Below are 23,090 nucleotides of genomic sequence, written 5' to 3' on the forward strand. Positions count from 1 at the left end.
ATACCTTTAAATCCATAAAAATCCAGGTCTCAAATGGCACAGAAGATTCTTCTGGAGTCACAGTTTTGGAGATCTGTGCTGCATCACAGCAGTGGGGGACTCTAAAGGATGCCACAAACTCAAAGGTATCCACCCTGCCTGCAGTATCTCTTTGGAGCCTGCTGGGCTGGCTTTAATTACTGCTCAGTTCTGACTTGCACACACACACACACACAGAGGTAAAGGTGTCACACTGTACCTGCTGAGAAAGGTCACGTTTGCCCAGCAAGTGTAAGGAGGTAATTACGCACAATCATGGAAGGCAGCAAGCTCTAAATGTGGGTTTGCCTACAGCCAGAATGGTTGGAATTCTTTTCTTGGAGATACTCAGTTTGGTTTCTTTCATGCTACAGACAGCACTGAAGATAAGTTTCAGACTCTGCTGATAGTACTCATCTCTTCCTGAACATTTTTACTCAGTACATTTTTTTCCAGGCTTTGTATTTACCAGAGAGTTTAAGTAGGGCAAGAATTCCTCTCCTAGTTGAATCAGACTGTAATTATCTGCATTTCCAGTGGCCGTTCCCACTAGTAGTTTGTGTGCAATCACACCTCTGCAGGTGTTTGCTGGTGCAGATGCAGGCTGGTCCAGGTTATTTTTGCTACTAAATGTTGCTTTACGGTTCAGTAACCCATCGAGGGTGACTGTGGTTTGTAAATCTTTTTAAACCAGCAACAGCTGACCTGTAAAAAAAAAAAAAATAGAGCTATTCATTCCTCCCCCATTCTTATATTTTCATTGATCCCTGTTTTCTTTCAGCTCAGGGAGCCTGTGTGCTCATCCCTGGATGTGCAGATGGCTCCAGAGGGTGGCATTGCAGCAGTAGTTTTCTATTTACACATCACTGTGGAAGCTCCAGTGTGTGCTGGATGCTGGTTCTGTACTCAGAGTCCTCCCTGCTTCTGAGAACACAAATGGATCCTTCAGGGCAGGAGGTCACTAACTTCACCCCCTTTTCCCCAGCTGGTATTTTATGCCCCTTTTTCCCCCTAATTTGATAACTTAACTGTTTGGGTAGAAGCAGCAGTGCAGAGGCACAAGGGAGTTGCAGTGTGAGTTGGAGGATGGGTCCAGGGTGAGGGCGATTCTAAACCGACCATCTGGGACTGATGGATTGTGGCTGCCCTGGGAAAATCGTCCTTGCTGAGAAGAATCTGGGAATGGGGCAGGGCAGAGGAGATTCCAGCTCAGCTGCTGAGCCCTGGAGCCGCTTCCACTACCTCTCACCCAGAAGCACCTGCAGCAGGAGTAGGGTTCTCCAGCATCTCTCCATGGAGGGTGCACCTCCCACAGACAGTGTGAGGTGAGCTTTGCTCCCACTGTTGTGGCTGCATTGAGCATTTGGGAGAGGCAGGAATGGAAGAGGGGCTGGCCTGGCCCCTGACACTGAGAAGTGGCCACAGTAAGTAATCAGAAATGAAGGTAATTGGAAGAGGACTGAAGCTCATTAGAGGATTGGGCAGAAGCTTTTGTCAAGTAGTGCACAGGAACTAGGGGAGGAAATTCCAGAGTCTCCCCTGTGCTGAGTCAAGGGCGGCCCCAACCAGGTATTGCAGGTCCCGTAAGTGCTCCCACGTGCTTGCACCATTCAGAGATGCTGCACTGATTGACTCTAACCACGTGTAATGTTTTTCCTTAGGGTTAAAAACCCTAAAGGTAAACAAGTGAGCCTCATTTTGGAAGCATGGGCTATAAATAAAGACTGAAGGTCAAGGTGTACCCAAGGATACTTGAAGGAAAGAGACAACTTTGACACAAAGATAACTTTACCTGCTTCCCAGCAGATGCTTCAGTGCCATGAATCCTGCTGTGACAGCCTGAGGAAAGCAGAGAACAGCAGCTCTTGAAGACTGTGCTGCCAAGCATCATTAGCAACAATGGGCGTATCTAAGACAGCTCCGTCAATGGGGAAAAAAATCTTGAGAAAATTATAATTACATTCCTTTAAAGCCCCTCTTCCAGTAGCCTCACAGCACAACCTGTGCTCTGCTGCTTAGCTAAGAGAAGAGCTAATTACCCAGAGCTGCAGACAGAAGCACAGACATGTTTCTCTATAGCACAAGCAGCTTACAGTATAATTTTCTAGAAGTGTCTTAGGGCAGATTAGTTTCTTGCCTGTTGCAGGCAGCTGTAGCAGGGCACCTTGGGAGAAAAAAAAACCCCAGCTCCTACATTTCACAACTAGACAGGACCATTAGCAGGACAATCCTTTGGTATTTTCTGGGCCAGGACTTTGCAAACGTCCTGCTTGGCAGAGCAACCAGGAAAATGGGTGGTTACAGCTTTAACAGGGCAGGTTCCTTCTCCATGCCACCCTCTTTCTCTTCACATGCTGATTTCTCTTCCAGAGGCTGTTCTGCCTTACAGGAGTGACAGGGTTTATTTGAGAACACATCCCCGTGTCCCTCTCCCCCCTGGAACTGGAATGTTTTCCTGTCACAGCAGCTCGAGGTGACACATGAGCTCAGGACGCGTCATGGTTTGCCAGGGGAGGGGTGTCTGCAGCCCCGCCGCTGCAGCTCAGTTCCTGGGGCTGGCCAGAGCAGCCTGGCGATGCTGGGGCAGCCAGCAGGAGACAATGTCTCTGTGCTGCTTCATCCATGACTCCAAATCCATCATTAGGCAAGCAAACACTTTGATTTTTGAGAGTGGTAATTCTAGCATCAGATCTGCTTAGCAACTGCTTAATCTCCCGGTGTTTTGTGGACAACCACCACCACCACCACCAGGCTGTTGATCTGATCAGCTAAAGGAGTTTCTAAATGGTTTTTAATTTGTCCAGTGAGCCTCACAAACTGAACAGTCAGCAAACTGTATGCCCATGCTCAGTTGGCACAACATCCTTGTTCCTGTGAATTCTCAATTCGCTTTTTTTCTGTGCAGTTTGAAAGTAAAAAAGAAATTTAGGGTTTAAAAACCAAATCCCTACACCCTTCCTTCAGCTCAGCCAAATGACAAAGCAGGTTCAGGCACAAAAGTACTGTGACACTCCTTTAACCGCATTTGTCTTCCCAGTGAACATTACTTTGCATTTGAAGGAACTAAAAATTACGCTAGTTGTCTTTACAACTTCTCTCATGTATTTAAAAAGCATGTTAAAACTGCAAAAAGAAGCTCTATATTAGCTGGACTACGTATTTACTTTGTTGTCTTTATATCCAATACGAGAACAATTATGTAGCAGCACATAAACCCTATTATTTGTAAAGCAACCTCCCCACAATTCAAGCCATGATCCAAAATACATTGTCATCAGGCCAGACTTAAACTGGGTTAAAACAATCCAACCAAAAGCACTTTTCAGTGGCTGAGTTACAGCTCCAAATAAGCCCACTTCCTTTTATTTTCTATTTTCTTTCTTCTTTTTTTTTTTTTAAAATTTCCTTTTTCCACTAGGCAAAGTTCTCAGGCACCACCTTTTATACTAAAAAAGGCTTTTTTTCCCCTAAACCACTTCAGTTTGCCATAGAGAGCCCATATCAAGAGTTGCTAACATCAGCACCAAAAAAAACTCCCCAGATCTGGTACACAATGAAGGACTCTACAAGAAGGTCTCAAAGACAAGAGTTCTTTGCAACTCTCTGTTTATTAAAAATATATGTCTCCTTGGAAGAAACACTGTTAACCAACTACTGTTGTCATGATCGATTCGATACTGTCAGCTATGCCATGGAGTACATCATCTTTTTTCTCCACGTGACTTGACAGAGGGAGACAGGCTATTAGGAAAAAACAGAAAAAAGAAAAGAAAAAAAAAAAGACAAAAAAAAGATAGGAATGTGTGACTAGCACCTTAAGGACTTTTGTTTCACTTACTCCACTTCTTCGGGGACCGACATTTATAGCAGCTGGAGCAGGACCGGCGGGGCAGGGGGCTGGATGCCCGACAGGAATCCATTGCCAAAGTTCTCTGTGCTCCTTTAGGGTCGGTCCCATCGATGGCAGAATCCTTCTGCCCTCCCCTGTGCTCACAGCTGTGTGTCTCCTGCAGTGCTGCGTCCTGGCCCCAGAAGCTGCTGGGTCCCTGCAGGGCTCCTTGGGATGCAGGATGAGCAAAGGAAGCTTCTCCCCAGGCAGCACGTGGACAGTCTTACAGCAGCTCCACTCATGCTGTGTGCCAGGCGCTGACTGACACACTGAGAACCATCACCCTGGGGACAGGGGACCACAGCTCGTCCCTGACAAACGGGGAGGAGGAGACTTACCTGACTGTGACCTCCTGTGCTGTGGGAGGAACAGCATCCCCCAGCTCTTTGTAAGGTGGGAGCACTGGGACCTGAACTCTGAGTACCCAGCACACACTCCTCAAAGGCCACATCAGTGTCCCCAGCTCCACACAAGGGTCTGTCCCCACACTGGAGCCCCACTCAGGCACAGAAGCCAAAGTGTCCTCAAAGACAGACAGGTCTCAGCTTAGGGCCAAGTGTCTCGGTGCCAGCAGTCGCCTCTCTTGAAAAATGCCAGTGCCCAGGGGATGGGGCAGCTCTGCACGCCCTGCCCCTCAGCCTGCCAGCTGGGGCACCGGCAGGGCTTTGGGGTGGCTTGGGGGAGGCAGCAGAACCCAGCTTCAGCCACAGGATTCACAGAGAGATGTCAGAGCCAGGCAAGGTGACCTTTGCCGGAAGGACAGCCCCTCCCCTGGGAGAGCCACCCCAGAACCTGCTGCCACACAGCAGGGCCGGGAGCTCGGCATGGAGCAGGGAAGAGAGGGAGGTTTTCAATTCTTACTGATCTGGAAAATGTGAGTGTCCATCCAAGGCACAGCTGGGGGCTTTTCCTGCCTGTGGTTAATGCAGAAGGGAATGCCAGTGTGCTGCCACAAGCCAGAATGGGTCATTCCACCTGCACCCACAGGTACAGGGCCAGTCCAACATCCCAGGTTTTTCACAGCAACACAGGACAGTGAGTACATTTGTTCCATGTGGCCAGTAAAGTATTTCTTAACTAAACACCACAGATCTAGATTCTATTTACAATAGAGCCAGCTTAAAAAATAAGTTAAAAAACTGGATTTTATACCCATTCAGTTCATCATTAACAAGAGAAAAATGGAATAATAATATTAACAATAATAATAATAATTAAAAAAGCCAACACAACAACACAATATGGTTTTGGTTTAAAATCAGCTTAAAAAAATAGAACCAAAAGGAAACCTCTCATGCAAACACATAAGGTTGTGTGTAAAACAATGTGCAATTTAATATGTAGTATCATCCATTCTCTTGCTCCGCAGCCTCCTGCTCAGTCTCTGTCTCCCAGCCTCTCTCAGGCCAGCTGCTGCTCCTTGCTCTGGTCCCTCCTGCCCAGGCAGCACCAGTCTCTGCCCTGTCTCAGACCCAGGGTGGCTGCAGGGAACTGGCCTGGACAGGAGAAGTTTCCAAAGCACCTGGTACCGTTTTTGAGCTCTTCCTGCCCAAGTGGACTCCCTATGCTGAGTGGTTGGGACAGAGGAACTGAAAGAACCTTGCAATAATACACCACCTTCTCAGAGAGGTCCCTCAGATTTCCTAGTCCACATACATACATATATATATATATAATATATATATAATATCTCTCCTCTATATTATATATAAATTACATATACAGATAAATAAAATGCTTTCTGCTGCCCATCTGTCGCACTGTTCAGAGCTGCTAGACGGTCACACTTGGAAAAATGCCCCTGGAGTTCTGATACCAGCTCATGTGTTCAGAGTCCATTGTTTCACTTGTTTTCTTACATTAGTCCTTAGCTGCCTCCTCCCATCTTGATTCTTTGTTTAGTTAATAATAATAATATAATAATAATATAATAATAATAATAAAAAAACGACCTTGAATGGGTTCTCATCTGTCTCTAATGGAGCAGTGGGAAGGTCCATGCAGGAATGGTGGGAACAGTCACGTGATGAATGATATGAGTTCATCCCAACAAAAGAAACAGGACTAGAAAACTCAATTCTGCGACGATCTAAAAAAGGGAGCAGGAATAGTTTTCATATCCCTCCCCCTCGGGGCAGAGGGCTTGGATGGGTGGGACTTCAGAGATCTTCTGCTCACAGGGAAGCAGGTGGGAGACATCTTCAGAGTTTCTCCGGGGACGGGACCCAGATGTAGTGCCCGGACTGGTCCTCGATGATCTGTTTGATTTTGCTGTAAATTTCTTCAAGAGAGTCTCCTTGTACGATGGCTGCAAGAGAACAAGCAAGACCTTGAGCACCAGGCAGCACTGCCACGAGTTATGGGAGAACCCTCCCACTGCCCCAAAGGGCTGGAGAGCACAGCCAGCAGGGACTGAGCCAGGTGGTGTCACGGGAGCTGCCATGGACACGGAGGGTTAAAGCAGCACCTCGGTGGGGATTAGGCAGCGCTGATCCCGGCTGGCAGAGCTCCTGGCTGTGTGCAGGGCCAGCTGGGCTCTCCACACCAGGCTGCTAATCAGCTTTGCAAACTGTGTCAGGCCCCGCGCCGGGGCTGCGCTGACCAGAGAGGGAAGGCAGGCCTGGGGCAGCTCACTGGGTGCACCAAGCACCCCAGGTGCCAGCTTTGTCCCTTCCCTCTGGTTTTCCTTCCGGCTGGCTGCTGAGGGCTCCTCACGTTTGCTGCTTCCTCTGCTGCGGGGTGGGAGCACAGAGCTCTGAGGCTGGGAAAGGCCAGAGTGCAGCCACTGCTCCCAGCAGCAGCCCCTGCCCAGCACAGACACAGCACCAGGCACTTCACTGTGCTGCTCACATCACAGGAAGATGCACATGAAGGGTCAAAGCTTGCTGGTAATCCAGCCTGCCCCTGCAACCCAGCCAGGACCATCCCCCAGCAACTCTGCTCCCTCAAGTCTAAGCTGCTGGCACAGAAGCTGTGACAGTGACCATCTCTCTGCCCATCACCTGCTTCTTTCAACACATTTCAGCCAACAGCATTCCTTTTTCACAGGTCAACATCAAACTCGCCCTCCAAGCGCACAGTGGCATGTTGAGGGCAGCAAAACTGTGACATGTCTTCCTGGAAGAACAGCCAGCAGCTCTGGAGCCCAGGACAGGAGGTCTGAGGAAAGCTCATTGTGTTTGTACCCAAATATTTGCCCAGCTGAAATCAATTTTTGGAAAACATCCTGCTTGGGGTTTTTCCCAGTAGCTGTTAGGTGGGTAATAACACAGTTTGGCAACATTATCATTCCTCAGCTTAGGAAGAAACAGCTATTGCACTGGAGAAAAGATGGAAGACCAGTTTCTCTGCCTCTTCACCTCCCTGTGGTTTTCCAGAATTAATCATGTTACAAACATTGCTTCCTTAATGCACAAGGATGCCTGTGCCATGAGCAGCTCATCTCAGCAGGCACAAAGTGTCAGCAACCCCTGACTGCCTCTTGAGCAAAGACTACTTAGGAAGCAAGCCAAACTTCCAGTCTTTTTTGGTAGATGTTTTGTAATAACTCAGGACTGTCTCCACCATTTAGGTCACTAATTTTTTATCTTTCCTCTTTAGAAACTTCTCTCTTTCTGAAAAAGCTCCCATGCAGGGAGTTTACTTTCTGTAGACTTGTAGCACCCTCAAACCCTGTGCTTCCCCTCCTCGAGGATTTTTAGATTTCTTTTTAATTGTTGAAGTTGGTGATAAGCTTTCACAAACTCAGAAAATCCTGCCTGACAACTTGTCTCCTCCTCTATAACTGGTTTACTCCTATCCAGTGATCTTGGAGCAGTCCCCTTGCAGAGCCCTCCTGGCAAAGTGCCACTTCTGTTTTGCTTTGATGAAGCTGGACATTTTCCCATGACCCTGTGGTAGGACAGTGCTGGTAGAGAGGTCACAGCTGCTGCATGGAAAAATGAAGTAAATCAGATACAAGCCCACTCAGGACACTCACCTGTGAAATACTCTCCAAACTCTTGCTCAAGTTTCATGGCTTTGTCAAAGACCTTGTTGGCCTGTTCATATGTCTGTCTCCGGTTCATCTCCCTGCCACACACAAAAAATAAAAAGTTTTTGGCTTTTCTTCTTAGCAATGAACAGAAGCAAAAATAGCCCACAGAGCCAGGGTGCCTGGAAATCCTCAGCTCACAGGAATGGAAGCTGTGCAGGACCCAGCTCCCAAAGGCAGGGCCCTTCCCCACAGACTCCAGGCTGCCTTGGCACTGCATCTCAACTTCCACCAGTTCTTCCCATTGTCACCTACCCCACCCTCCTTCACCACAGCATGGAAGGGAATTCAAATTCACACAATCCCTTGAATTTGTGAGACCGCTGCAGAAGTCTCCTCCCTGCTTGCCTAAGTTTTCTCATCTCCATAAAACACAGAAATAAGCATTTTGACCCCTTCTGACTTGAGAAGGGGTTTTCCCAGGCCCCTCGGTGCCAGCAGAATTCCTTCTGATCTCAAGGTCAGTCTCAAGCTGTTGAATCTCCTCACAGATGACACTCTCTGCTGCAACTGCTTGGCAGAGGTGCAAGCTCAGCCCTCACATCCTTTCCAGGCTGCACTACCTATGGCCAGGAGCAGCAGGACAAGCAGCTGGAGAGGCACAGAACACAGTGCTGCACTTACATGAGGGCTTCAATGGATTTTGGTTTGATGAAAATGGCAATGGGATAAAGTTGTGCTTGTCGCAACCTCTTGATAGCATTGCCAGACACATCCAGGATGCAGTGCTTCCCCTGGAAAGGAGACAGTCAGGATCAGACCTACCCACACAGTCTACTCCGTGTGGGAAACAGCTTGCTCATACAGATGTGCTTGAAGAGGGAGGAGCCACAGAAATGAAACCCCACTCCCGAACACAAGCCAGCTCCCAGTAGCCTCACATTCCTGCTTGCTCAGGGAAGGATAGCAACAATGCAAAGGGATTGAGCCTTTGTCTGGACATGTGAAACTATTTACAAGCCCTGGGTAACTCCAGCTCTCCTCCAGAGGAACGCTGCTGCTTTGAGGGCACCCAGGTATCTCTACCCTGTGAGCTCCTGAGCACAAGGCTGGGCCACCAGTGCCAGGCTTTTGGGTGGAGTTTGGATGACAGAGGTACCACGCTGAGGTAGTGTAACACAGCTGAGAAAAGCAGCCACACGGCTTGGCAGGACTCTGGAGGGAGGAGAGCATCGTGCTGTGCTTGCTTAATGTGGTTACAGCCCTTCATTAACAGCACAGGGAAAGGAGGGGAACTGCTGAATGCGTGTGGGTCTGGGCTGGATGAATCCCAGTCCCAGGAATGCCCCGGACACTCACCCTCTCTGCCACCGCTCGCACGGACTGGATGCTGGTCCCATAGAGATTGTCATTGAACTGCCCAGCCTCTATGAACTTGTTGTCCTGGATGTCTTTCTCCATCTGTTCCCGGGACACCACAAAGTGGTAGTCCTGCCCGTCCACCTCGTTCTCGCGCCGAGGCCTGGTGGTGTCTGCAGGAGAGCGGGCAGCAAGAGTGAGCCCAGAGTGATGCACAACAGACAGGGAGGGACAAAACCCACCTGGTGCTCCCAGGGCCCTCCCCACCCTGTGGGCAAGACCCTGCAAAGAGCAGAGCCACCACTCTCCCCTCCCCCCAGCAAGGGACTTACGGGGCACGCAGGAACCAAACTTGTGTGGGAATTCAGAGATGAGGTCGTCGTTGATCCGGTCCTTTGTGGGCCCCAGGATGATCACCGGCCTCGCGTAGTGAACTGTGAACAAGAGCCACCACCTGAGGCCCCACCTGCGCTGCGGGCAGCTGACCCTACTGCCACTGCTGGCATGGACCTGCCCTCTCCCTGCTGGCAGCGGGGTGCTCCTGCTCACATGGGCACCCAAAGGTGCCTCCTCCATGGGAGTTTATCTCCTCCTGGCCACAGTCAACGTGTCCTTCCCATCTGACCCAAACCATGTGCGTGGCCCCGGGGAAGGTTCTGCAGGTCTCCAGGGTGGCAGAGCAGCAAAGCCGCTCCCTTGCTTGGGGCAGGAGCCAGGCAACCAGGACAGCTGGGCGAGGATGCCACAGAGCTGGGGGAGCGACAGGAGCCTAAGAGTCAGATCCAGCTTCTGGCAAGGACAGACCAGTGAGGCTGGGACTATTCAGCCTGCAAAAGGGTCTGCAGGGTTTGAGCATCAAGCAGGGTTAAAGGCTGCGGGCTGGGGGAGGGTCGCTCTGCAGCAGGGACCTGGTCTGAGGCAGGAAGGGATAATCTTGTTCTCAGCTGAGGACTAAAGCCCAGCTCAGTTTTAGCTCTGGATCTCTCCCTCGGTCTTGCAGACCATGACACAAATCTTTTCTGTCGACTAAAACTGGGCAGTGGAGGCCAGGGAAAGCCGTGCACGCCTGGCTCCCCTGCTGCACTCAACACAGGACGCTCCACTTGCATCCACCCAGTGCCCTGCTGGCCGTGGGAAGGGACACAGGTGGCCACACTCGAGTGGGCACGGGGCACTTCAGCTCAGGACTTACTTTCTTGCCGCGTCACTGGCTCGTATGACAGGATGGTGTCCTCTTGTCCTTCTGCAACAGAGCCAGGGGGATGTAGGTGAGCACTTGCAGCAGCTCTCCAGCCCCTCTGCAGCTGTGAGGAGCTGGCTCCTGCCCCTTCAGCCTCCCACAGCTCTGGGGGCACTCCAGGCTGTCCCCATCACTCCACCCACGGATGTGAAGCATGACGGGCATGCAGTTATGAGCCCTTGAGCCACTTTAATTATTCATGTCCCAGCTCTGGGTCAAGCCTCCTCTTTCCCTCCCCCCCCGCTGCAGGCTCTCAGCCCATTGGGACGTAGTGTCCTCCCTGCAGGTATTTAGAGGACTTCCTGGGGACAACGGGAGCATGTATTACAGCTGGATCCCATGCTCTTGTACAGGCTTGGGCTCCAGGAGCCATCTATGCTACAGGCCTGGCCTCGGGCCATTTTGCTTCCTGTAGCAGGCACTGAGGATGGGGGATCATGATGGCCTGGGAACCCACCACCCTGCCTTGGAGCAGAGCCCTGCAGCCAGGAGAGAGCAGTGAGGCAGGCAGGTTCATTGCTCCTCCCCAGCCCCTGCTCTCCCTGGCTGCGAGGAGGGAGCTGGCCGCAGCATCTCAGTGTCACCAGCAGGAAGGACCAGCCTCAGAACCACCACTGGGACGAGACAAGATGGAAGTGCCCAAACATGCACACTCACACGGGGACACACACACACGTACAGGGGCGGGAGAGCAGGTGCACACACACTTACTGGAACTGCTCTCGCTGTCACTGGTGTTTGATGTCACGCCCTCTGCAAAGCAACCAGAGAGATCCCCTTCAGAAGGAGCATGGGCAGGAGGCACGGGGGCACCCCGGCTGTCACCCAGCACTACTGACCAAGGGCAGGACAGCGCCGGCCTCCCGAAAAACCTGCAGCCCAGCACCCACTGGGACGAGTCTGTGCCACAGAGGCAAGGGCGGCATCTTTCACCCTTTGCTGGGAGCCCGGGGACATGCAGGGGGATGCTTCCAGGAGAGGCCAGGGAGGCCAGGAGGGCCTGCCTGGCAGATGTGAAGGCACTGGGGCTTCCCAAGCGGAGGGAAGGTGGACTGCACAGGGAGGGGAATGCTGGCAGGGGAGCAGGTGCAGCATGCACACAGCGGGCAGGGGAGGGCACGGCTGTGCTGGCACGGGGATGGGGGCCCTGCCTCTGGGGACAGGGCTGGGACAAACAGAGACAAGACAGTGACAGAATGGGACAGAGTTTGGGGCTTTGCTTGCTCAGGCTGATCCTAGTGCTGCGACCACCCCACAGAGGCTTGCTGGCCGCTGCCCGCCCCAGTCAGGCTCTGCACTGCTTGGCAGGGAACTCATGCCCCAGCTGGGAAGGCCATGGGGCTGCTGTCATTATTCTGCAGCTCTGCGTATGTGGTAACCCAGAGAAAGGGGGGAACACCTGAGAATGTTGTCACCCACCCCATTCAGAGCAGGCCCATCACGGCCACTTCCCACCCACACTGGCAGCGGCTCCGAGTGCTAACGCAACACGACCAACCCAGACAGGAGCAGGAAGAAGAGGATGAGGAGGTGCAGCAGGCACTTAGGGCACGGCCAGCACCCCCAGGCAAGCTCCCCCACGCCGCCCCACGTGCAGCAGCGGCACCTGAAGCCCCGCAGCCTCCGGCGGCACACCGGGGTCCCGCAGCACCCGGGGCTCCTCCTGCCCCGCAGCCAGGGAAGCACAGCGGCCCCGGCCAGAGCCCAGCCACGCCCCAGGCACCGCCAGCCACAGAAAGGGAACAATGCGCATCGGAATTCAACTTACTCAGGTTCTTTGCTCCATAATAATCGTCACTTAACCCAGGGAAGTCCTGATTTCACAGACAGCAAGAAGGGGGAGAGGGGGAGAGAAGACAGCGCAGGAAAGGGGAGTCAGAGGGATGGGGGAGACAGAGCCAGACCAGCATTAGTGACAGGAGTGCAGAACGGCCCAGAGCTGCAACTGCAAGTGAGGTTAAATACTTTCAGAGCTGACACCATCAGCCCGCTGCCAACATCCTGCCTTGTGCAGCTGGACCCCCTCCGCCCCCCAAGCTCACCCTCTCTGCCAAAGAGCCCCCAGGGGCCACCCTGGGGCTGGGGAGGGCAGGGCAGCCACAGCAGCATCGGCTGGCACCAAGCAGTTGCAGCCCTGAGCTGCTGGCACAGGGGCTGAAGTGTTTCTCCTCGTCTTGTGCACAGGCAGGGCACAGTGGCTCTGCGCTTCCCCGGCACAGCCCGGCTGCTCCGGGGCCAGGCACAGCACTCAGACCTATAACACGTGGCAGGAGGACACATTTTTCCCCACCTGTGTGTGTCAGCTGCCCCACACCACAATGCTTGCACAAATGTGAGGCATCCCATCACTGCAGGCTGGGATGGACAGCGGCAGAGCACAGGGCTGGCTGGGTGGCGGTGCCACAGGCAGGTAGAGTGCCCTGCCCCGTCCCCATGCCGTGTCATCTCACTGCAGGGCAGCCAAAAGCGAGCCCCCAGCTTCAGCACGGATCTCACTGGAGCCTAGCCATGTCCAGGCACTACTAGAGACAGGCAGACACACAGATAACCTTCAGCACGGGCCAGAGGCTTGTGGTGTCTGCTGAAATCACCAGAAGCTGGCACCAGCCTGTCATGGGCAGCAGAGGGATGCAGGGAGCCCTCGGGGCAGCCCAGCAGCAGCCTCTTGCCTCTGTATGACACCCAGGACAGCCCCAGAGGGGAGGGGATGTGTTTGCTGCGCTGGTAGTGGGGCACAGACTCAGCTCTGCCTTGTCCACTGCCCCTTCCCAGAGGTGTGGGCACTGCCAGCCCGGATGCTTGCCCAAGGAGTGGATGCAGTTCACCACTCTGAGGTTTGGTGAGCAGCTCCAGTGCTGCCCACATCAGGATTTGGGGCAACAAGACAAACGCCCTGCCTTTCCTGGGAGTCCCAGGGTGGTGAGAGCTGTGGACCCCCAACATCTGTAGCCAAGTCATGTGTGGGCAGCAGGGTCATGGCTCCCCCATGTCCACAGGGCTTAATCCTCTGGAAGGGCTCCCCAGTGGGAATGTGAGGCTGGAAGTCACTTCTAGGGAAGATGGAGCTGGGACCTCCCCAGGCCCTGAGAGGGACAGGAGAAGCTCTGCAGGAGGCAGCCAGCCCCTCACTTGGAGGGAAGCAGGCAGAGGGAGGGAGCAGAGCCTGCAGCAAAGGGAGGAGAGCAGGGGGAAGCAGAGCAGGGAGCTGGGTGGGTGTAAAGTTGGATGAAAAGATGAAGACATTGAACATGAGAGAAAGGAAGAGAGTGCCAAACTGCAGCTGTTGCTTTCATTCAAAGCTCCAGTTTCTCCCTAGCTGCTGGCACGACTGTGGAGCACAGACCTGAATACAGGCAGGTGCCAGGACCCCTGGCTATGGAAATGTGCTGAAATCTCTTCCCTCAGGGCAGGGAACCTGAGGGGTGCAGGCCTGCCCTCCCTGGCCAGCTGCTACTTACGTTCCTGTCCGCTGCTCTCCTGGGCCAGGTTCTCTTTGCTCTTGTAAAATGGAAACTTTCGAGAGAGGCGAAAACTCTTTTTACGTTTCGTTTTGATCGACTGGAGAACGTGGAGATGGAAGGGAGGACAGAAAAAACAATGGTGTTTAACGCATGTGGGGAAAATTAAAATGAAGAGACGATGAGGAGCTGTGTCAGGGCAGTCACCCTCAAATGAAATCATGGAGATTACATGAGAACTGTAATGCAGGAAAAAAATTAAGCATGGAGAAAAAACATGTGGAAGGGATGCTGGGAAGCTGATGGGGCAGTCAGCAGCTCTGCAGGGCAGCCAGGCTGTTCTTCCTTGCTTGTGTTAGGCACTGCTCGTGAGGTGTGAGGGCAGCTACCTTCACCAGCTGCCTGCAGGCAGCTCCAAGCCATGAGCTCTGCCACCCCATCACTCCTAACATGGGTCCTTCCCCAGTACTTTCACACCATCCTGGGCTCCTCCGCTCAATCACTGCACACTCACAGAGGGTTTGTGACAATCAGATGTGGGCCTGGGGCAGGTCAAGTCACACAGCTCTTTGCCTTGGGGATTGTTTGAGCTGCCCCATGAGGAGCTTTTGCTGCTGCTAGGACTCATCCTGCCCTCACCAGTTACCAGTTCCAGGTGCCCCCACTGAGCCCCAGATCAGCACTTACCCTGTTGGACTCAATCATGCCAGTCCTGGCGTGGAACTTCACTGTTTTCAACCGTGCTCTCTCCTTTTTTTCCACCCTTATCAAGAGAGAAGGAGTCTTTAGTCCCATCCATGTGCCCTCCACGCTGCCCACGTGGCTCCTAAGGGAGCTCCAGGCACCCTTGGGTGCTGGACCCATTGGCAAATGGGAGATCCTTCCCAGGGAGGGTCAGATGTGGACCTGCCTGCCCTATGGCCTGGGCCAGTGTCTGCAGGAGCAGGAGAGGAGCCAAGCCAAGCCAAGCCAGCCTTCCCAACAGGATGGACAGGCTGAAGGCTGGCTTTGCAGACCTGAAGGCAGCAGCAGCCAGCTCCTCTGCTCTCTGTGACTTCCCACCTCACAGTAGGACCTGGCTACAGAGCCGGGCAGACTGACAGAGGACACAAGGTGCAGCCCTTGCTGCTTTGACTCTGCTCTCACACTGAGACCCAGACTGGCCAACACCAACTCCCCATCCTCACAGGGACCACAGAGGGGGCTGACCACTCCCCTCCTCACCTGGACACACACCCAGCTTTGGAGAACACCTGCCTAGGGAGACCTGCACACAGCCCCAGCTGTGCCCCAAGGTGCCCTGCACAGGGACAGGTGGATTGGGACCACAGGGAGATCCCAGCCTGAGCAGAGCCCCAAGGGCTGCAGGGCTTGCAGAGCTCAGGGAAAACCTGGGGTCACCAGGTGTGACAGCTGCTGCTGCTGGACACTCACCTCTTCTTGCTGGGGATGACCCCGATCTGCTCGCTCTCGCCATGGGGGGTGACCAGCCTGGCTTGCCACCACTCGTCATCAGAGGCGTTGATGACGTGCAGGATGTCCCCGTAGGAGAAGCTGAGCCCCTGGCTGGGCAAGCAGCTGTCCCGGGTCCGGTCATAGTCAAACAGGGCTCTGTGGAGGAGCAGAGGGGAGAGATGCCTTCTCTGAGCACGGCCAGGCAGCCAGGACAGCAGCACTGTTGGCCCCCTGGGGCACTGTCACCTTCACACCTGAAAAAGTTGAAACCCAAACCCTGCCAAGGTGAGCAGTGCTGCCAGCCACCAGCACATCCCTGGGCTGGCAGGCTCAGCACAAGCCCCGGAGATTGAATGCAGGAACAACAGTGCTGGACTGAGAGAACTCACTGCTGACCTCAGCTGCAGGATGCACATGAGCCATAGATGCACTGAAAGCCTCTGTGGTTAGTGAGCAGGCCAGGCACACAGCAGCAGCCTGCAGGAGGGCTGCTCCCCACCATCCCTCCGTGCCTGTGCGGACAAGGAATGGGATGGGGAACGTCAGACCCCACTGCTGGTGGATGGTTGCACAGGCAGAGACCACCAAGGCATTGAGCACAGCCTTTATTTATATACAGAGCCTGTGAATGAGGACTGCATCTCAGAGCATATATATATCTGCTTCCATAACTGATCCTTTTCATAGCCCTAAACACCTCTCCTGAGAACAGTTTATTTAAGATAAAATTACCTTCAAAATTAAACTAACCAGCTACAGAAAAGATTTAGGTTTTTTACTAGAGGAGCACTAATACTTTTCCTGCACATGTACATCACACAGAGCACTGCAGCCTGTACCCATAAGCTGCTTCAGTGGCTTCACCTGCAACTCGTTCTACTAATGTCAGATCACACAAACTGTGTCTGCTTTGATGCATCAACTTGCAAAAAGACAAAGAAAGGCAAGAGTCACTAAAAGTACTGGCAGCACAACCTCTGTATTTGCTCCTGGGACACTGGCCCCCAGCCCAGCATGAGCCCAGGCACTGCAAACACTGGCTTACTGCTGGTTTAATCCTGGCCCTAATAAACCTCTTTCAAGCAGGAGAGACATCCTCTGTTCTGCTCATTAGCCCCTTCCACTGTGGGGACTCCAAAGGGGGGTCTAAAAGCACACTGTGAGTGGAAGGGCTGAGGGATCATGTGGCGTGTTCCTGTGGAGCAGCGGAGCTTGGAGGGCATTTCTGCCGGGGGAGTGCTGGGCTATGAAACCTTTCAGGGCACTTGGGGCTGGGTCTTGAATGGGAAGAAGAAGGGCTGCCCCATGGGGAGGGCTCTTTGGGACATGACCAAATCTGCTCTATGCATCCAGATCCATTCAGCCACCAGATCTGTTCTCCTTGCCCAGCCTGCTCAGGGCTGGGGCAGATCCTGTGCTTGTTCCCTCTGCAGGGCAGCGTGGCTGCAGCCGGCAGCGGAGCACCAACGGGTGCCTTGGCCGGAGGTAATCAAGCCTTGCAGGCAGCTCCAGGCCAAAAGATAAGGCTGCCTATGGCTGACAGGCTGCTCTGAGGTCAGTGCCGATGGCCAAGGCCCTGGGGAACTGGTCAGGCCGGTTCCCAGAGCCAGACAGGCTGTGGAGCCCTGCCCACTGCATGCACCCTGCCCTGCAGAGCAGCGCAGAGCCCGTGCTCCTCTGGCACCCCAGGACAGGCACAGCAAGGTCTCTGCAAAGGCAGCACATGAGGCACTGGCCACCCCAAGGCATGATGCTCCAGGAGACCAGCCCCTGGCTGTGCTGGCCTGCAGGACCCACCAGGGCTCTGAGCTCCCGTGGGCGCACAGGGGCCAGACGGAGCTCCGCTCTGTCCCCAGGCCAGCTCGCAGCACTCACAGCCGCGAGAGCAGATGGTTTGGCTGGAGGGCAGGGAAGCAGTACCAAGGACTCCTATGGCTTCCTCCTGGTGCCCAGGCACAATGCCTGCCTGCCTGACCTCCATCCCCACCCGGCACGGCCCCAGCGCTGGCAGACTTTGCCCTGCGGCAGTGCAGGGAGGTGACAGGCAGGACACCAACCTGCCTTGCCCCTGCCTCTGCTGCACGAAGCTCCAGCACCCTCAAAATTGGCTCCAGCACCCCCAAATCACCTCCAGCAACCCCAAATCGCCTCCAGCAGGCACTGGGATGCTCAGCTCCAGCCCTCCAACAGCACACAGGATGCAAGGCAGCCACACAGGGCTGACTCAAGCCAGTTGGGTAGCAAGTCCTGTAATTGATGTCCTGTCCACAGCACAGCAGCTCAGCTGGTTTCGGGTAAACTGTGCTTGAAACTACCCCGCCCAGAAGGGCTGGGGCAGCCTGGGCACCCGGCAGCTCTTTCAAGCACGTTTGCAGGGTGTGTGTCGAGCAGTGTTGTGAAGGGCTGCACTGGGGAAAAGCTCTCCCCTAGGATCACCCTCTCAGCAAGGCACAGCCCAGCTCCACTGGGGTATGTGTGAGGGGGACAGAGCTGTGGAGGCCTCCAAAGCCCCACTGGGATTGCACCAAGAATTAAGAAATGCTAGGAGTAGCGTGGAGACAACAGGGAGCTCTCTGGTTCACAGGAATACTTTGATACATGAGCACCTTTCCAGGCAGAGAACAGGCTCAACTCAAGCTGGACCCAGCCCTCCACACGAGGGTGTCCACAGGACAGCAGGGGAGGGAGGGCAGGACTAACAAGATGATGTTTATTCAACACTGCACCCAGCTTGTAGCACACCCCCAGGAAGGCCTGAGAAGCTAAATCAAGCAGGATGCCTGCAGGGACTTGTGGGAAGGTGTGAACTGCAGGAACCCAGAGCTGCAGCTCTCCCCTCCTGCCGTGCCAGGCTTGCAACATATCCAGCATGCCTGAAGTCCCTATGCGTGGAGCAGCCGTGCAGCGGGAGATGCAGGCTGAGGCTCATGCAGCTTTGCCATCTTTCTCACAGGTAAGGAGAAGAAGCATCCCTTGCTTCTTGAAAGCCTCACCTGCAACAGGCTGTGCAGGGCGAGGATTTACAGGATTATTTTAATTACCAAGTTAAAATTACTCATTAGCTCTCAACGCACTGGCACTGTGGCAGGCAGGAGGTGGCAGGAGGCAGGCAGGGGTTCTCCTGTCTGCACAGGACTTGCAGCAGTTTGAGCTGCATGGCTGTTTAACCCCTGCCTGCCTGTCCTGCACCTGGCTCCAGACCAAAAGTGCTTTCAGGGCTCAGAGCAATAATCCTCCTAAGAGCTCATCTCCCATCCAGCCAGATCCTGCCACAGGAACGGCAGGAGGAGACAAGGAGAAGCCTGTCAGCTGGTTCAAGGAGAGTGCTGTGAAAGCTGCCACGAGCTGCCTGGGGCAGAAGCAGGGCTGGATGCCCACCATTTCCCTGTTTTCCAGTGGTCCTCAGCGTGCTGGGCTGGCCAGCAGCCACCCAGGCTCTGTAGAGACCACTGCTTTCCAAGCTGGAGCAGTCCTTGGGAGAGGCATTTGAGCACCCAGCCTTGACAAGCAAAATCCCAGCTGGACCCTCCAGGCTCCGTGATGTGCCCACTGCACTCACTCCCCTGGCCCCTGACACATCCTCAGAGGCACTGCACGGCCCAGGCTGGACTGTAAGCACCCCGGGCTGTGGGGCTGTGCCCATCCCCTCCTCAAGGAGCACGGGAGCAGGCAGGGTGCTCTCCTCAGACCCCTGGTTTTGCCCCTTGCGCAGCCTTACCGCACGTAGAGCGATCTCTTCTCGCTGGTCCGGAGCGAGCCCGAGCCCGAGCTCATGCTGCTGTTCATCATCTGCTCCCGCAGGTCGTGGATCTTGGACTCGAAGCGGCTGTACTCTGTGGGGACAGGAACGGTCAGTGCACACTGGCACAATGGCACAGCTGCCCCCAGGATGGTCCCCGTGCCCAGCCAGGCCTGCCCACAAAGCATCGTGCCCACGAGCCTCTCTGTCCCCGCACACAAAGCTGAAAGGGGTTACAGAACTCTGCAGGAGTCCAGGCAGGGCATCTGGAGCAGGCAGGGTTCCAGCTGCTCCCAACCCCACCACAACTTCCCACACAGCAGCTCAGCCGAGGGCCGCTGTGACCTGCAGCTCCATGAAGGAATGGCTGGGCAGGACTTGGCAAGCTGCTGACCTACAGAGCAGTTCAAAACACACAGAGAGAGCGAGAGCCCCTCCAGGAGACCACTGCCCACCAGCTGGAGCGGCAGGACACGACCACAAGCCACTGGGGGAGTCCCCAGCTACAGCTTTGCTGGCAGCAAAGACCTTCTCCTCAGCAAGAATGGGGAAGAGGAGGCAAAACACAAAGTCCCTGCCTTTGGAAGAGGAGCAGGGAGGAGGAATTCACCTTTTGATTCTACATGCCAGCGGCAGAGACGTGCAGGAAGAGCTGGGGAAGCCTCCAGAAGACACCATTACCTTCCTGCCAGGCAGCTGGGCAGGAGCAGCCGCCACCCCGGCACGGCCAGCCCGACCTTCAGCTGGGTGTAAAGGTCGGGCTGACAGGCAGAGGGTGGAGGCACCAGGCCTCCCTACCCAGGGCTGAACGGGGAAAGTGCAGCTGTGGCTCCAGGAAAGCTGCTGGCACTGCCACAGGCATTCACTGCCAGAACTCTCCTCACACCCGTGGTTTTGTCCCTTGGGTGCATCCTGCAGTTACAGGTGAGAGGGGACCAGGCTCATCTGTGCTGTAAGACTTGCCTAAAAAGTCTTGTCCATGACCCAGTGGCTTAGAGGTGGTCTGGGTTTTAATTCTGGGAAGGGGAGCACAGCAGCCCAGCTGTGCAGGCAAGAGCTTGCTGCAGAGCAGAGCCACAGCTGTGCTGGGCCTGTGGAGCCACATCTCATGGGGAGAGCAGCAACACTGCTCAGAAATGCTCTGTGGGCTTTGTTTGGGAGCCAACCCCTCTCCCATGGACTGTCAGTGCAGACAAAAGCAGGGATGGGGTTATGGGATGATGCAGCTGCAGCTCAGCATTTCCTGACTCCCCAGCCCGGGTATCCCCCTGCTACACCCAGTTGCCAAAGATCCAATTTTACTTAAGGACTGAAAAAAAAAAAAAGGCAACACACACAAAACCTGCCAAGTGGCCTGTGGAAACTCCATGCGAAGCCCCTTTTCCTGCCATGCAACATCCAGAGTTGCTGCAACACCGGGCAGGGTCAGTTGCTTAATGCGGAGACCATGAGAACCCCCGGCTGCCCCATGCCAAGGGGCACCCACTGCCTCACCTGCCTTCCTGCTGCAGAGGGAAACACAGATGCAGCAAGGCATGGACAGCGCTTATTTTACAAGGAAACTGAATTCTGCCACCAAAGCAGCACCAGGGTTTTATGGAGCTCTCAGCAGAGGGAAGTGAGCTTCATCCCACTCCACATCTCTTGCCCCACACAGCTCATTCTGCCCTGGAACACCCTTAAGCTCTTGAATCTCAGAGGAGCATCTGTCAGAAGTGGGTACAGCTTCCTCTTAAACCCTCTTTGGTCCAGAAGGGCTAGGGTTTTTTCCCCCAGAAAGTACCACTACAACCCTTGTCCCCAGCCAGGTCATTGAATCCCTGCTGAGGGCACAGATTCCCTGCACACCCCACACTGAGGGGACCACTGCTCCTGCTACACAGACTCACATTCCTGCCAGAACACTCCTCTCCACAAGTGTGGAGGATGCACTGCCTGGGATTGGACAGGAATCATAGGGAAAAAAGAGATTTCTCTAGCATCAGGGTGGGTGTGTTGGAAGGGCAACTTGTGGGTGCCACTGCCCCGCCAGAAATGGCATATGCATCCCCTGCATGCAGCCCAAGGGAGGAGTTCTCAAATGCCCCTATTCCAGCTGGGACACTGTACAGAAAGGGACTTTCCTGGTTTTGCTGGAGTGACCATGCTGCTTGGAAGGGTGGGAAAAGCCCACTGACACGACAAGAAGCACAAACCACGCTGGCTGTGGCAAACTGGAGGACACAGGGGCTGCTCTGGCTTTAACCCCCAGACAGCAAACACAGTCCTGCCCTAGGCAGGGTCTTCCAAGGAGCCACCAACCCACATTTGCTCCAGCTGCGGGAGGGCAGAGGAGCAGCCAGCCCCAAAGCAAGACCCAGTGCCTCCCTCCCAGAAGGTTATCCCAGGATTGAGCACAGGGGACTCAAAGGGAGCCACAGGCACCCTTTTAACTGCACATTAGAACAGTCTGAGACAATTACCAGCAGATCACCCCCAGCAAGGAGTGCTCCTGCCTTTGCTCCCTAACTTAGGGCCAGCTCAGCTCTGCACCTTGATTCTCCTGTGCAGCTGAAACCCTCCCAGGCAGCTTGCCCAGGGTGCAGCGGGGAGGTGAGCCAGGGCTGATCCCCACAGTGTTCAACACGTCCAGGACATGTTTATCAAGACTGGAAAGTATGTAACAGGTGAGCCGGCACCTCTCGCCCTGAGTGCCATCGCGGCGCTGCCTGTGCCAGGATGTTTGCCCTTCTCACTCAGCAGCCTGATAAAAACACCACTGCACCCTCCCGCTGCTTTTCCCTTTCCAGGCTGTGGGTGTTCCTACAGCTGGGCCTGATTCTGTCCCCTGGGGTGAGCTCCATGCTGGGAGAGGAATCCCTGAGTGTGTACATGCTGTAGACCACTATCAACAGGCAGGGATTACCCGCCTGCCCCAAGGATCCCAGACCCAGCACATGTGTGTGACACACCTGCAAACACGCCCAGCAGAGCCAACAAAGCCGTGGGTCTGCATCTGGGCACCACGAGACAGCACGAATGAGAAGGTTTAGGCAGAGAGGGGAGCTGCATTGGAAAGCAGCTCCTGAGTACACATAAAGCCCTGCAACCAAATGCTTCTGCCCAGGCTCACTTCTGCCATCAGCAGAGCCCAGAAATGCTCAGTCACAGCTTTCTGCCCAGCCACTTGCAAAAACTACCAACAGCACCCTGACCCCAGACACCTTCCCTCTGCACAGACACCTCCCTCCACGGGCCTAGGAAAGCAGAAGCACGGCCATAGGGAAAGCTCAGAAGCTTTTAGAACTCATTGAGAACTCATTGCACAGCCCTGGAACTTCCCTTTGAACAGACTGGCTCAGAGAAAGGCCATGATGTGACTTTTTGTATTTTCAGGTGAGGAATGTCAAAGCTTTGTTGCATGGGGTGTGAGGAGGGGGAATTGCCAAATCCAAGCGATGGGTGATAGCAGCAGGCAAAGGTCAGGGGGAGAAGCGCTCAGAGGGAATGGACCTCACAAAAACTCCAAGGAACCATCACTCCCCCTCCCCGACAGCAGGCAGCAGTGGTCAAAGGTGCTCAGAAGAAATGCAGGACAAGCAGCTCCTCTTTCGAACCTATCTTGGTTTGGTCTTTGCTTCTTTTCCCTCCTAGTGTCGGGCAGGAGAAAACAGGGAGGGCCCCTCATCCCCCGAGACCTGCACCAGTGGCTTCTCTACCCCCTTGGAGCCCCAGCAAGGTCAGACACAGAGCACACTGTGTTCACCCAGCACCCCAAGGCAAGCCCTGCCCACGATCAGGTACGAGAGACAGGTGCAATCCTCCGTCTCTGCTAGCGGAGAAAAACTTCTCCAATCCCCTTTCCACCAGCATCTCCTCCTCTGGCCATCCTACAGTCCAGCTCTCCTGCTCTTCCTGCATGACAAACACAGAAGAGGCAAACATTTGAGAGCACACGGCCCATTGAGTGGGGCCCGCCT

The 23,090-nt window shown here is 54.4% G+C and overlaps 1 protein-coding gene across 5 annotated transcripts in view; it reads right to left on the bottom strand.

The window, feature by feature from the left end:
• Positions 1 to 3,592: 3,592 nt before the first annotated feature.
• DLG3 (discs large MAGUK scaffold protein 3) overlaps positions 3,593 to 23,090 on the bottom strand; it is a 77,634-nt gene continuing 58,136 nt past the window's right edge. For 3 of the 5 annotated variants that reach the window (XM_066202739.1, XM_066202740.1, XM_066202742.1), the window contains 11 exons: positions 19,111 to 19,225; positions 15,372 to 15,548; positions 14,625 to 14,700; positions 13,938 to 14,037; positions 11,191 to 11,232; positions 10,432 to 10,482; positions 9,572 to 9,673; positions 9,240 to 9,412; positions 8,565 to 8,674; positions 7,887 to 7,978; positions 3,593 to 6,215 (listed from right to left, as the gene is read on the bottom strand). In XM_066202739.1, coding sequence (XP_066058836.1) covers positions 6,109 to 6,215; positions 7,887 to 7,978; positions 8,565 to 8,674; positions 9,240 to 9,412; positions 9,572 to 9,673; positions 10,432 to 10,482; positions 11,191 to 11,232; positions 13,938 to 14,037; positions 14,625 to 14,700; positions 15,372 to 15,548; positions 19,111 to 19,225 — 1,145 coding nt within the window. In that variant the 3' untranslated portion in view covers positions 3,593 to 6,108. Of the gene's footprint in view, positions 6,216 to 7,886; positions 7,979 to 8,564; positions 8,675 to 9,239; positions 9,413 to 9,571; positions 9,674 to 10,431; positions 10,483 to 11,190; positions 11,233 to 12,247; positions 12,294 to 13,937; positions 14,038 to 14,624; positions 14,701 to 15,371; positions 15,549 to 19,110; positions 19,226 to 23,090 lie in introns of all 5 variants that reach the window. The other 2 variants (XM_066202741.1, XM_066202743.1) reach the window with 1 other exon arrangement.

Source organism: Chamaea fasciata, unplaced genomic scaffold (assembly GCF_029207755.1).
Source record: "Chamaea fasciata isolate MVZ Bird 193981 ecotype frontalis unplaced genomic scaffold, bChaFas1.0.hap1 SCAF_22, whole genome shotgun sequence".
Lineage (NCBI taxonomy): Eukaryota > Metazoa > Chordata > Aves > Passeriformes > Sylviidae > Chamaea > Chamaea fasciata.